This window comes from Pygocentrus nattereri, chromosome 29, assembly GCF_015220715.1.
Source record: "Pygocentrus nattereri isolate fPygNat1 chromosome 29, fPygNat1.pri, whole genome shotgun sequence".
Taxonomy (NCBI): domain Eukaryota; kingdom Metazoa; phylum Chordata; class Actinopteri; order Characiformes; family Serrasalmidae; genus Pygocentrus; species Pygocentrus nattereri.
Window position 1 is genome coordinate 4,818,132 of NC_051239.1, and position 13,274 is coordinate 4,831,405.

Here is a 13,274-nt window from a genome sequence, read left to right on the forward strand (position 1 = left end):
AACTGGCAAACCTTTACAGCAAGTGACGCCCATCGAAATCAGCATTTATGAATAGCTCTATAGGGTTATGCCATTGTGAAGACAAGCTGTTACCCAGACTTGAGACCCCAAATGTGTCTTGGCTGATCGACAGTTTGGTACAGGTTTGATTACTTTTGCTGAACTATTGCTTCAGTCCTATAGCCACTCTTCCACAAGCCACTGCCGGCGTTTCTGGACTGTCTGTTCCAGCAGATGGACGCCTAACTGAGCTGTAGACCTGAGCCAGCACAGCTCTTTGGATCACACGCACCTGGACACACCTGCTGGTCTCTGTCAAGCCAAGCAAAGCTGGAAAGCAGACGCACACACAAACGCGGCTCCCGTCCTCCGCAGCGAGTCTCAGCCTGCGGCTAGTTGTGCTCCCACTGAGGCGCGAGTGCGTTTTCCTCGGGTCGGCTGCTCTAATCTGGGTCCAGCATCTCTCAGAAGTGGAGGAGCTCTGTGTTTGTGTATGTAAGTGTTGGCTGGCGGGAGGAGGCTGAATCAGAGTGATCAGAGAGTGTGATGATGGTGTGATGTCGGGGGAGCGGATGAAAGTGTGTGAAGCACCTCAGACTGATGCACACACATACACACACTCACACACTGTTTACAGCAGCAGACTGCTAGAACTCATTCATAAAGAGGAAAAGATGTAAACAAAGTGGTTTGGTGTGAAATGAGTCAGAATGGTTCACAGTGGTGGTGATGGGAACCAGACAGCTGAAGAGTTTAATGCCTGGGGAAGCTACAGTACTGTGCTGAAGTCAGAGACCACCCTTTGTTTTTTAGTGACTCATTTTAGTGTCAAAAAAAAAGCTTAAAATCTTTTACACAGAAGCATCAACAGCTAAATATAATGTCTGATGTTTCAGCTCCTTTAACTTTATTACAGCATTGTTTTCAGGAGACTTGGGCCCAAATTCCATTTCTTATTAAGGGTCTCCTTGCCCCTTAGAATGTTATAAGGAGTAGGGGTTGAAATCTTCCCTCTGAGATGGGACCCTCAAATAAAGAGCATCACTTCATTATCAGCTACCAGTGCTGCTCTGTGGGCGACCTGGCCCGTCTGCAGTGACAGCAGAGGAGGGGAAAGTTTAGCTCCTCACTGCTGGGCTTTAGTCACATTCAGGGCATCATGCGCCTTCAAAGAGGGGGGCAGTTATTTCTTATCACCCCCCCTAATTCTTCAGTGATATGAAGCTGAAGTCAGAAATTCACCAGATTCTTGTTCGAATTTTCCCGTTCCACCTTAAACGGAGCAGCAGTTTTGATGGCCATTTAAGGTGGAACGGGAAATTTAGCTAGCTAGCTACCGAGACATCCCCTACCAATAATGATTTCCTCTGCTTCTCATGAAGAAAATGACCATAATATATTAAAATGACATTAAATGAAGAGAATACAGTGGTTAACGTGATTTTTAATGGAGAACATTTGGTCTCTTTCTTTGGTCGCTCGCACAGCCATCTTGCTTTTTTTCGTCTTAACACTCTGGAGGGCCATGATGCCCTAACGTTTTCCCCACCCCTTCATCTAAACAACACTCAGGACACTATACCGAAGTGGTAGGGGCGAGGGGTGACCTGGGACTGGGCCTCACTTTCAGCTCCTCAAAGAATCTGCAGACACGCCTCCAAAGCTCAGTCTGAGAAGCTGGTTGATGATTTTCTGAGGTAATCAAACCCATTGAGTGGTGCTGAGGTCTGGACTCTGGGGCGGTCAGTCCATCGTTCAGCTTCTTTGTTTGATGTGTCCGTCTCCATTTCTCAGTGAGGTTCTTCTAGATCAGCTACACGTCCTTTCAGACCCACAGCGCTGAGTGGTCTTCTCACAGTGGAAGGATGGACAGAAACCCCTGTGGATGTTTTCAGATCTGGAGCAGCTTGATTCAGGTCTCTCAGAGATGGAAGCTTTCAGTGCTGTTTATCTGATGGGGGCAGTTTTGGGGTCGACCAGCTCTTCCAGGTGGTTGTTAGATCAGATAAGATAATCCTTTATTAGTCCCACAGCGGGGAAATTCACAGTATTACAGCAGCAGCAGAGTAACAGGAGTAAGGCACTCAGTAATAGGAACAGGAAACAGTATAAACATTATAAATAATAAAAATTAAAGCTAAATCTCTAGAATATTTACAGGAAAATAAGAATAATAATCAAATAAGAGTTGCATAAGATCTGTATTGCACTTAGGAACATATTGCACAATGAAAAATGTGTGTGTGTATATATTGTGTGTATATTGTGTGTGTGTGTGTGTGTGTGTGTGTGTGTATTGTATGTGTGTACATTGTATGTGTCTATATTGTGTGTGTGTGTATTGTATGTGTGTATATTGTGTGTGTGTGTGTATTGTATGTGTGTACATTGTATGTGTCTATATTGTGTGTGTGTATTGTATGTGTGTATATTGTGTGTGTGTGTGTATTGTATGTGTGTACATTGTATGTGTGTATATTGTGTGTGTGTGTGTGTATATTGTATGTGTGTGTATTGTATGTGTGTGTATTGTATGTGTGTATATTGTGTGTGTGTGTATTGTATGTGTGTAAATTGTGTGTGTGTGTGTGTGTGTGTGTGTACATTGTATGTGTGTATATTGTGTGTGTGTGTATTGTATGTGTGTATATTGTATGTGTGTATATTGTGTGTGTGTGTATTGTATGTGTGTATATTGTGTGTGTGTGTATTGTATGTGTGTATATTGTGTGTGTGAATAGTTTGAAGGCAGAAGGGCAGCGACTCAGTCCCCACTGGGTCTGTCTGTGTGTTTGTCTGCTGTGCATCAACAGATGAACTACAGTGTTTAACTGTACACCATCAAGGTGGAGCTACGGGAGAGGGGTTTCTGATAAAGTGGCCAGTGCTTAAAAACACCAGCAATACCATAAAAGCAGATAAAATGAACAGCAAAGAAAATATTTTCTGTCAATCCTCAAATTCACTCTCTCTCTCTCGCTCTCTCTCGCTCTCTCTCGCTCTCTCTCGCTCTCTCTCTCTCTCTCTCTCTCTCTCTCTCTCTCTCTCTCTCAGGTATTCTAGAGACGAAGCGGTTGGACATAGTTCACTCTCTGGGGCCGATCAGTCAGGTTCTGGGGGGAGTGACGTATTACGCCGCTGATCTGGCCATATGGTGGCAGGTTCCTCAGTACGTCCTCATCGGCATCAGTGAAATATTCGCCAGCATTGCAGGTACCAAGCTTTTGAGTGCTTTCAGAGCTGTCTAAAAGCATGGTTGATGCTTTGAGTAATATTATATTAATGATTTGATCATGTAAAGCTAATTTGGTTGCAGATGGATTTATAAAATAATTATAAAATGCCAGTCCAGTTCAGCTTGACTTGGAAATGTATAAATAATAATGAACAGAGCAGCAGATGATTCTAAGATGTTTAAGAAATCTGTGGAACATGGTTCAAATAAAATGAATATCCAGAAGACTCATAGTTCCGAAATGCCAGACAGATCTAACGGAAGATAAAGTGACCCAAATATTGTAAATCCACTGTTTAAATCCAGTTTTATTTAGTATTTAATAGCTGATTTTCTTCCCAAAATACTAGACATATTGAATAAAAAACAACAACCATGAATATAATAATAAAAACTTTGGCCTGTGGCAGCTCAGAGTGCTTTTTCTTTGGACAGGTGATAAAGCTTAACAGTAATAGAAGAGTCTAAAATACCTTAAATTAACATTATTTTTACACTAGTAACTTATACAGTGTTTTATGTGATTATTTCCAAAATCAGTTTTCTTATTAACTTTTATTTGATTGACTCATTTATTATAATTCTTTCATTCTGCTCACTTTGCCATCACCATCACACAAAGTAGGCCAAATTTTACAGTCATCTAATCAGTTACTGCAGTCATTTTTCACAGTGTTTGGTGTTTTGAGTTGAAACAACTAAAAGAAATCAGTAAATGCAGTTAATAAGACATAGGACAGAAGCCATATCGCCCCCTACACTTCCTGTGGTGTATTACAGTCTGTCAGAATGAAGACTTCTGCTATTTTTTAGCTACATGACATACTTTAGTCCGTTGTTTTATAGGTAATATTGTGTAATGCAGTGTCCGAAATTAGGTAATCATCAAGTTCTTCATGGCACAAATCATAGACAATGCGCCTTTAAACTGGTCATGGGGGCTGAAATTGTGAATTTCTGGGTTAGGCACCTTCCTCAGGTCTGTGACTTCAGTGATTAGACAGAAAACAGAGACTATAGGACGTAAGGCTTTGCAGCTCCGCAGTGAAAAATCAATTTTCCATGCTGTCCAGCTGGGCCTTTTGTATCAGTACAATCCTGGCCCTCTCCATACTCTCTAATATCTGCTGTTGGAGTTGCTGAAAGCACCAGCAGAACCTTGACCAGACAAGCTGAACCGTAAGTTCAAGAAAGGAAAAGAGCCATTTATACGATTCATTCAGTGCATTTTTGAAAGCCCCAGATTTAAACCTTACAGTTTCCTCTATCCGTTCTGTAGTTGAAATTTCCACCTTAAGTGATGCAACAGTTTTGATGGCCATTTACCCCTCGTGCCTACAACTTTGGCCTACCCCCTCCATCTCAGCAACAATCGGGACACCCTCCCCCCCATGTGAATTTGCAAAACGGAGGGGTAGGGCTAAGTGGTAGGGAAGAGGGGTAACTTAGGACTGGGCCTTGGACTTCACTGCATATGTAGGAGTATCTGTTCGTCTCAGTTCTTCACCTTCCTCCTGCAGTGAACTGTGCAGTTTTCTTTTTCTTTTTTTTCCCCACCCATCGGCTCATTCATCTGCCCTAATGACTTTGCTAATCAATGAGCGTCCTGCGGAAAAGTCCCCTCCGCTGGAGTGGAGCGGCGCGAGCTCTGTCCCAGCGATTGTTCAAACTGCATTGTAAGGAGTCGAGGCTGTATCAATCAGAGCTGATCGATGGGAGCCTGGACATTATTGCAGTTCTGCTGTGAGGAGGGCCATTAGAAAACATCCACAGCCAGAGCAGAGCGAAAGGAAAGCGTAACGATTACCTGGAGGCACGTTTTAGCTTGAATGTGTGGATCTGTGTGAATATGTGTATCAACGTTCGATACTTGGCTTCCATGTCAACCACCAGATAAACAGGGATTTACTACGGTTCTCTCGAAAGACGTGAAGAGTTCGTGTGAAGCGTACATTTGTAAGAATAAAGAAAGACAGAACAGTTGAAAGTCTGGTTAAATATTCAGCACTTTTAAAAGACTAGAACCTGACTGATTAAGTCAAGTCAAAGTTTATTTCTAAAATGGATAATACTGGCCCTAAAATCTGCATCGAGGCTTTTGTAAAATCCATGATATATGCAGACCTATGACCGCCTCACAACAAGTGAATTGTGTATCACTGCACCACAGCACGAAAAAACCCTTGTGCTGTTATTGGAATAATCGTTGACTGTGATGCTGCTCACATGGACCACTGAGTATTTTTGATCAAGTAAGAACCTGGTTCTGTTTAAACTGAGGGGCTGACAACTTATGTTCTGAACTAGAACCAGGCTGGTCAGCTAGCTAACAGGCTAAAAGAGCCAACAGCCTAAACCGCTCAGTCTTACACACTTTAAATGTTCGTGTTTTAGATGTCAAACCCAGGCTGAATCCCAAACGGCTCTGTATTCCGTAAATAGTTTTCTAGCTATGAAACTTTTGAAATTCATCTACAGCCAAATAGTGCATCATTTATCAAGTCCCAAATGACTGTTTCTTAGCTTTTGCTCTGTTGGGCTGCAGGATCCAGTATTTAAACTCCTACGTAGTGCACAATGTAGGGAGCAGGGAGCCGTTTGAAGGGAACCTCAGGGAAGGGAGTTTTACTCACCCTTGCCATTATAAAACAGCTGTAACACATGGCCTCTCATGGCTTAATGCTGTATTATCTAGTGCTTTTTACTAGAGGCATCGTCACATTAACCCACTCATATGTAATATAATAAATGCAACATTTATTTGATGAAAATATCTAATTGGAATTTTTTGGACTAATATTGGCTGCATTTTACATTGACTGCATTTCAAATTGGGAATATTTACAAATAAATATCCAGGCCTATTTTTCAGAATTTTGGCCAAGAAGTCCAGAATATCCTTCATTTCTGACTTGAGCCTTAAACACTGCCATTTACTGCCAAGTATTTGTGGTTGTGATGTCACAGCGCAGGTGTTTGGTTGCTTCTGATGGTCTAACTTATGTGCAGACAGTTCACAAGCTCAAAGTTGTTTGGTTAAATTTACCCCACTAATGTTGTTGATACTGGCCATAACTACAGCAGCTCTTGCGATTTGAAAATTGCTCTTTTTCAAATTGTCATGTTGCTATAAAATTGATGAATCTTTTGGCTCTAGTTGTTTCTTGGATGAACATCCAGCGGTGCTCATTTGCCTTGTTACACACATTTTTTGTGCATGTAGTCATAATCCAAGTAGTTGGTCTTTGTTTAGAAATCAGTCTCATTATCAAAAGACGTTTTCAGCCGTCTGGTTTGATCCATTTGCTGAGGCAATTATATTGTATTATATGTTCAATAATTGTATTGTTTAAAATGATATTGGTTGATATTGCTGACACTATCTATCCAAAAGTATCTAGAAAGCCCTGCTAACATGTGAATGCAGCTACTTTAAGGTCACCCATTGTTGCTATTGATGTTCAGTTGTGCGCATACACTGCTTGTGTAATCTCCATAGAAAAGCATTGGTCAGTAGAAGGGACTCAGCAAGGTTTCAGCTACACACATGCTTCTATTGTTACAGGCTTGAGATCCTAACAATAGCAGAACCCTTTTTGTTGCTATATAGAACCCTTTTCAAAAAGGTTCACTATAAGCCCATATACGGCACAAACCATATACACATCCATCAGTCTGAAAAAACGGTTAATGATGCAGGGGAACCCTTTAATCATTCACAGTGTTCGTGATTTTTTAAGAGTGAAACTGAGGTGAAAACATTATTAGCGTCTGTTTCTCTCACAGACTTTGTTTTGCTGCCATTCTCAGTGTAAATGTTGAGACATGTATCTGCTATGAATCTATAATCTGGGTCTGAGTTTATTATGATAGTGACAGTTAGATCTGTCTCTGTCTCTGGCCACTGTCACTATCTCTTATCACTGTCTCTGGCCACTGTCACTATCTCTTGTCACTATCTCTTGTCACTATCTCTTGTCACTATCTCTTGTCACTGTCTCTTGTCACTATCTCTTGCCACTGTCTCTTGTCACTATCTCTTGCCACTGTCTCTTGTCACTATCTCTTGTCACTGTCTCTTGTCACTGTCTCTGGCCACTATGTCTTGTCACTGTCTCTGGCCACTATGTCTTGTCACTGTCTCTGGCCACTATCTCTTGTCACTGTCTCTTGTCACTGTCTCTGGCCACTATCTCTTGTCACTATCTCTTGTCACTATCTCTTGTCACGGTCTTTTGTCACTATCTCTGGCCACTATCTCTGGCCACTATCTCTTGTCACTATCTCTTGTCACTATCTCTTGTCACTATCTCTGGCCACTATCTCTTGTCACTATCTCTTGTCACTATCTCTTGTCACTATCTCTGGCCACTATCTCTTGTCACTATCTCTTGTCACTATCTCTTGTCACTATCTCTGGCCACTATCTCTTGTCACTATCTCTTGTCACTATCTCTTGTCACTATCTCTTGTCACGGTCTTTTGTCACTATCTCTGGCCACTATCTCTGGCCACTATCTCTTGTCACTATCTCTTGTCACTATCTCTTGTCACGGTCTTTTGTCACTATCTCTGGCCACTATCTCTGGCCACTATCTCTTGTCACTGTCTCTGGCCACTATCTCTTGTCACTGTCTCTGGCCACTATCTCTTGTCACTGTCTCTGGCCACTATCGCTTGTCACTGTCTCTTGTCACTGTCTCTTGTCACTGTCTCTTGTCACTGTCTCTGGCCACTATCTCTTGTCACTGTCTCTTGTCACTATCTCTTGTCACGGTCTTTTGTCACTATCTCTGGCCACTATCTCTTGTCACTGTCTCTTGTCACTGTCTCTTGTCACGGTCTTTTGTCACTATCTCTGGCCACTATCTCTTGTCACTGTCTCTTGTCACTATCTCGTCACTATCTCTTGTCACTGTCTCTGGCCACTATCTCTTGTCACTATCTCTTGTCACTATCTCTTGTCACGGTCTTTTGTCACTATCTCTGGCCACTATCTCTGGCCACTATCTCTTGTCACTGTCTCTGGCCACTATCTCTGGCCACTATCTCTGGCCACTATCTCTTGTCACTGTCTCTTGTCACTGTCTCTTGTCACTGTCTCTGGCCACTGTCTCTTGTCACTGTCTCTTGTCACTGTCTCTTGTCACTGTCTCTGGCCACTATCTCTTGTCACGGTCTTTTGTCACTGTCTCTTGTCACTGTCTCTTGTCACTGTCTCTGGCCACTATCTCTTGTCACGGTCTTTTGTCACTGTCTCTTGTCACCGTCTCTGGCCACCGTCTCTGGCCACTGTCTCTTGTCACTGTCTCTTGTCACTATCTCTGGCCACCGTCTCTGGCCACTGTCTCTTGTCACTGTCTCTTGCCACTATCTCTTGTTACTGTCTCTGGCCACTATCTCTTGTTACTGTCTCTGGCCACTATCTCTTGTTACTGTCTCTGGCCACTATCTCTTGGTACTGTCTCTTGCCACTGTCTCTTGTCACTGTCTCTGGCCACTATCTCTTGTTACTGTCTCTTGCCACTGTCTCTTGTCACTGTCTCTGGCCACTATCTCTTGTTACTGTCTCTTGCCACTGTCTCTTGTCACTGTCTCTGGCCACTATCTCTTGCCACTGTCTCTTGCCACTGTCTCTTGTCACTGTCTCTTGTCACTGTCTCTGGCCACTATCTCTTGTTACTGTCTCTGGCCACTATCTCTTGTTACTGTCTCTGGCCACTGTCTCTTGTCACTGTCTCTGGCCACTATCTCTTGTCACTGTCTCTTGCCACTGTCTCTTGTCACTGTCTCTGGCCACTATCTCTCCCATGGTGTCTGGTCACTCTGTCTCTGGCCACTGTGTCTGATCACCATGTCACTCTGTCTCTTGCCACTGTCTCTTGTCACTGTCTCTGGCCACTATCTCTTGTCACTGTCTCTTGTCACTATCTCGTCACTATCTCTTGTCACTGTCTCTGGCCACTATCTCTTGTCACTATCTCTTGTCACTATCTCTTGTCACGGTCTTTTGTCACTATCTCTGGCCACTATCTCTGGCCACTATCTCTTGTCACTGTCTCTGGCCACTATCTCTGGCCACTATCTCTTGTCACTGTCTCTTGTCACTGTCTCTTGTCACTGTCTCTGGCCACTGTCTCTTGTCACTGTCTCTTGTCACTGTCTCTTGTCACTGTCTCTGGCCACTATCTCTTGTCACGGTCTTTTGTCACTGTCTCTTGTCACTGTCTCTTGTCACTGTCTCTGGCCACTATCTCTTGTCACGGTCTTTTGTCACTGTCTCTTGTCACCGTCTCTGGCCACCGTCTCTGGCCACTGTCTCTTGTCACTGTCTCTTGTCACTATCTCTGGCCACCGTCTCTGGCCACTGTCTCTTGTCACTGTCTCTTGCCACTATCTCTTGTTACTGTCTCTGGCCACTATCTCTTGTTACTGTCTCTGGCCACTATCTCTTGTTACTGTCTCTGGCCACTATCTCTTGGTACTGTCTCTTGCCACTGTCTCTTGTCACTGTCTCTGGCCACTATCTCTTGTTACTGTCTCTTGCCACTGTCTCTTGTCACTGTCTCTGGCCACTATCTCTTGTTACTGTCTCTTGCCACTGTCTCTTGTCACTGTCTCTGGCCACTATCTCTTGCCACTGTCTCTTGCCACTGTCTCTTGTCACTGTCTCTTGTCACTGTCTCTGGCCACTATCTCTTGTTACTGTCTCTGGCCACTATCTCTTGTTACTGTCTCTGGCCACTGTCTCTTGTCACTGTCTCTGGCCACTATCTCTTGTCACTGTCTCTTGCCACTGTCTCTTGTCACTGTCTCTGGCCACTATCTCTCCCATGGTGTCTGGTCACTCTGTCTCTGGCCACTGTGTCTGATCACCATGTCACTCTGTCTCTTGCCACTGTCTCTTGTCACTGTCTCTGGCCACTATCTCTCCCATGGTGTCTGGCCACTGTCTCTGGCCACTGTCTCTGGCCGCTATGTCTGATCACTGTCTCTGGCCACTGTCTCTGGCCACTGTCTCTGGCCACTGTCTCTGGCCACTGTCTCTGGTCACTCTGTCTAGTCATTGTCTCTGGCCACTCTGTGCCTGGCCACTCTGTGTCTGGCCACTCTGTGTCTGGCCACTGTCTCCTCATCCATCCAATGCAGTAGCCTGTTTTTCACAGCTCCACATTGTGTTTGAATACAAAGCAAAAGAAAATGCCGTGCTTCTGTCTGTGTGTGGATTGTGGATGTGTCTTGTTCAGCGGTGAGACACTGTTTGGTTTGCATGTCTGTTCTAAGCATCTCCTCCAAGGTCCTGCTATAATGTTCTTTTTCCTAACGCATACACACTCCTGCCCTGCTGTAATGCCCCTCCATTCAGCTCACACAGAGAAATAAAAGCCCGTTTAGTCCCAGCTCTGTCTCCGTGCCCTGTGTACACTCTGAAATAGCAGTGCAGAGCGCTCTCCGTGTTTTACATGATTCTGCAGCATTCTGACCCCTTAACTTTGTCTCCTTTCGCACAAGTTTTTATGAAACTAAATGAAGGTCGTTCTTTCTGGACCATGCAGCAGGGACAGGATTTCTGAAAGCTTTCCAAAAAAAAAAAAAAAGCTTAAAAAGGTATTAAGACAAATACAAAAGCATACGGATGTTCAATTTTTTATTCTCCCAGCTCTCAGATATTCTCTTAGGCTGCCTTATAAGGCATGGACCACCTTAGCTAGTTCACTCTGCATTGAAATGAGGGTATAAGCTGTCTGGTTTAACATCTCGGTCTTGATCCATCGACACCTTAGAGAAGTTATAAAGGAGAGGAGGCTGGTTAACATGTCTGTTTATGTCCCACCCTTCATATAAAAGAACCAGTCAGCTTATTCTGGTAAAGCCGTAAATGGGGCATGTGTGTTTTTGTGGGTCGAGCCAAAGGCTGCAAGGTATTTATGACATTTTTTCAGACTTTGCTGTGATTTAAAGCACTTTAAAACAGCAATTTGGCCTTTGATTTTGAGTTTTTCTCCCTATTCAAAGAGAGGAGTCTGCTCTTGTGTGACTGGAAGTAACCGCCCAACATCTTTCCAACAATGACCATCAAGAGAACAGACTGTCCTTCACCACAGACACTCATATTGTTCTGTCAGCACAAGCTGGGGCTAATAATGCATAATAGAAGACAATAAAGCTGCTTTCATACAGCAGGTAAACGTGGCCCAAATCAGATTTTTAAATGGCTGTTCACAATATATTTTAAACATGATCAGTGTGCTGCATCAGTCTGAACAGAGCAGCTCCTGAAGTGACTCACATGTGCAAAACAAAAGAGCTTCGCACGGCTCATCTAGATGTAAACAATCACGACTGCCAACAGATACCAGTCACTCCCAGAGGATCAGCCTTCTCTTCACCAGCTTCACAGGAGCCATCATGAAGCTTCATTGACTGACAGCTGGGCTCATCACCCAGAACGTGTTCGAGCTCAACATAAAAGGGAACTTCTTTGGTTCGTGTCTTTGGATTCTTGAAATTGTTAACTGTTCTTTGACGCTGCAGCCTTGTTCTCCTATGGCCACATTTCTTTATAAATCGTTTCAAACCTGGAGGATTTTAGATGAGTCTCTTAATTTTGGATCGAGTTGGATTGACGTAAAAGTTTCATGAATTCTGATCTGGCTGATCAGACGGAGTCACATTGCCACGTATCGGATACAGATCGGATTTCAGTATGAAATATGAAAGTGTCTCAGATCGGTAATGAATGTCAGATTCAGTGTGTTTATCTGTTCACACAGACACACAGATCCACATCTGTGTCACACATGAAGTAAAAGATCTGATTTTTAAAAAAAAGTACTTTTTTGATCCCACAACCGGGGAAATTCCACCTCCGCATTTAACCCATCCGTGAAGTGAAACACCACATACACACTAGTGAACACACACACTAGGGGGCAGTGAGCACACTTGCCCGGAGCGGTGGGCAGCCCTATCCACGGCGCCCGGGGAGCAGTTGGGGGTTAGGTGTCTTGCTCAAGGACACCTCAGTCACGGACTGTCGACCCTGGGGATCGAACCGGCAACCTTCCGGTCACAGGGCCAGATCTCTAACCTCCAGCCCACGACTGCCCCTTTTTGGGCATTTTTTTTGGGCCTCTTTTACCTGCTGTGTGAACAGAGCCTGAGATAATGTGCATTTGAAAATCCGCTGGACCGCTGAACATGTTTTTAATCATTTTTCACGTTCTTCACAGAACTGTTCACAGTGGTGGTGAATGGAACCAGACATCTTCAGAAGTTAATGCTTCTGAAAGCTCTCTCACAGAAAGCTGTTACATGAAATGGTTATGAATACGCTGTATGATGTCTATATTTCAGACTCATAACTCATTGATATAAGCATCACTTCGCCATTTTTGGCATCAAACCCGTCCATCCAGGATATAAATCGAATATAAAATGCATTTATTGCATAGCTAACCGTGCAATTTACTCTGTAATGAAGTGATGCGACCGGAAAATAGACATCGGTAATAAAGAACCCTTGCAGTGATGTCCGAAGCCCCCTTGCTGGTGGACGGATGATTATATTTCCGACAGTTAGGAGTGGACATAGAGGGCAGAGAGGCTTCTTCAGAAGCTAAAGCACTGCGGACAAGTGAAGCTTCCTCTACAAATGTGTAAAGTGCCATCGAGCCATTAAGGCAGATCTGAGGGCCGGATCGGCAGGAGGTGCATGATTATGGGAAATGGAAGAGCAGGTGTGAGAGAACACCATCAAAGCATTAAGCTCTGAAAAGGAGGAACCAGTTCATGTTTTTGCTCTGTTTCTAACATATAACCCATTTTTGTGATTGAACTCGCGAGCGCGTAAAATAGCCGAGGCTGGAAATCAGCCGGAACTGCAGGAAGGAAAGAGATGAAGATGTTTTGGAAAGAAAATGTTGTTCAGGCACGTCTGGTGAAACAGCCACTGTTGGAAATGTGGTAGTTCTGCCTTTTTGTTCACCATAATTGTGGAGTGAGTTCAGCAAGACCAGCAGGGTGGTAATCAAGTATG

The 13,274-nt window shown here is 43.8% G+C and overlaps 1 protein-coding gene across 1 annotated transcript in view; it reads left to right on the plus strand.

The window, feature by feature from the left end:
* slc15a4 (solute carrier family 15 member 4) overlaps window positions 1-13,274 on the plus strand; it is a 127,798-nt gene that overhangs the window by 67,413 nt on the left and 47,111 nt on the right. The window contains exon 7 of the mRNA XM_017722594.2: window positions 3,055-3,213. Coding sequence (XP_017578083.1) covers window positions 3,055-3,213 — 159 coding nt within the window. The remainder of the gene's footprint in view (window positions 1-3,054; window positions 3,214-13,274) is intronic.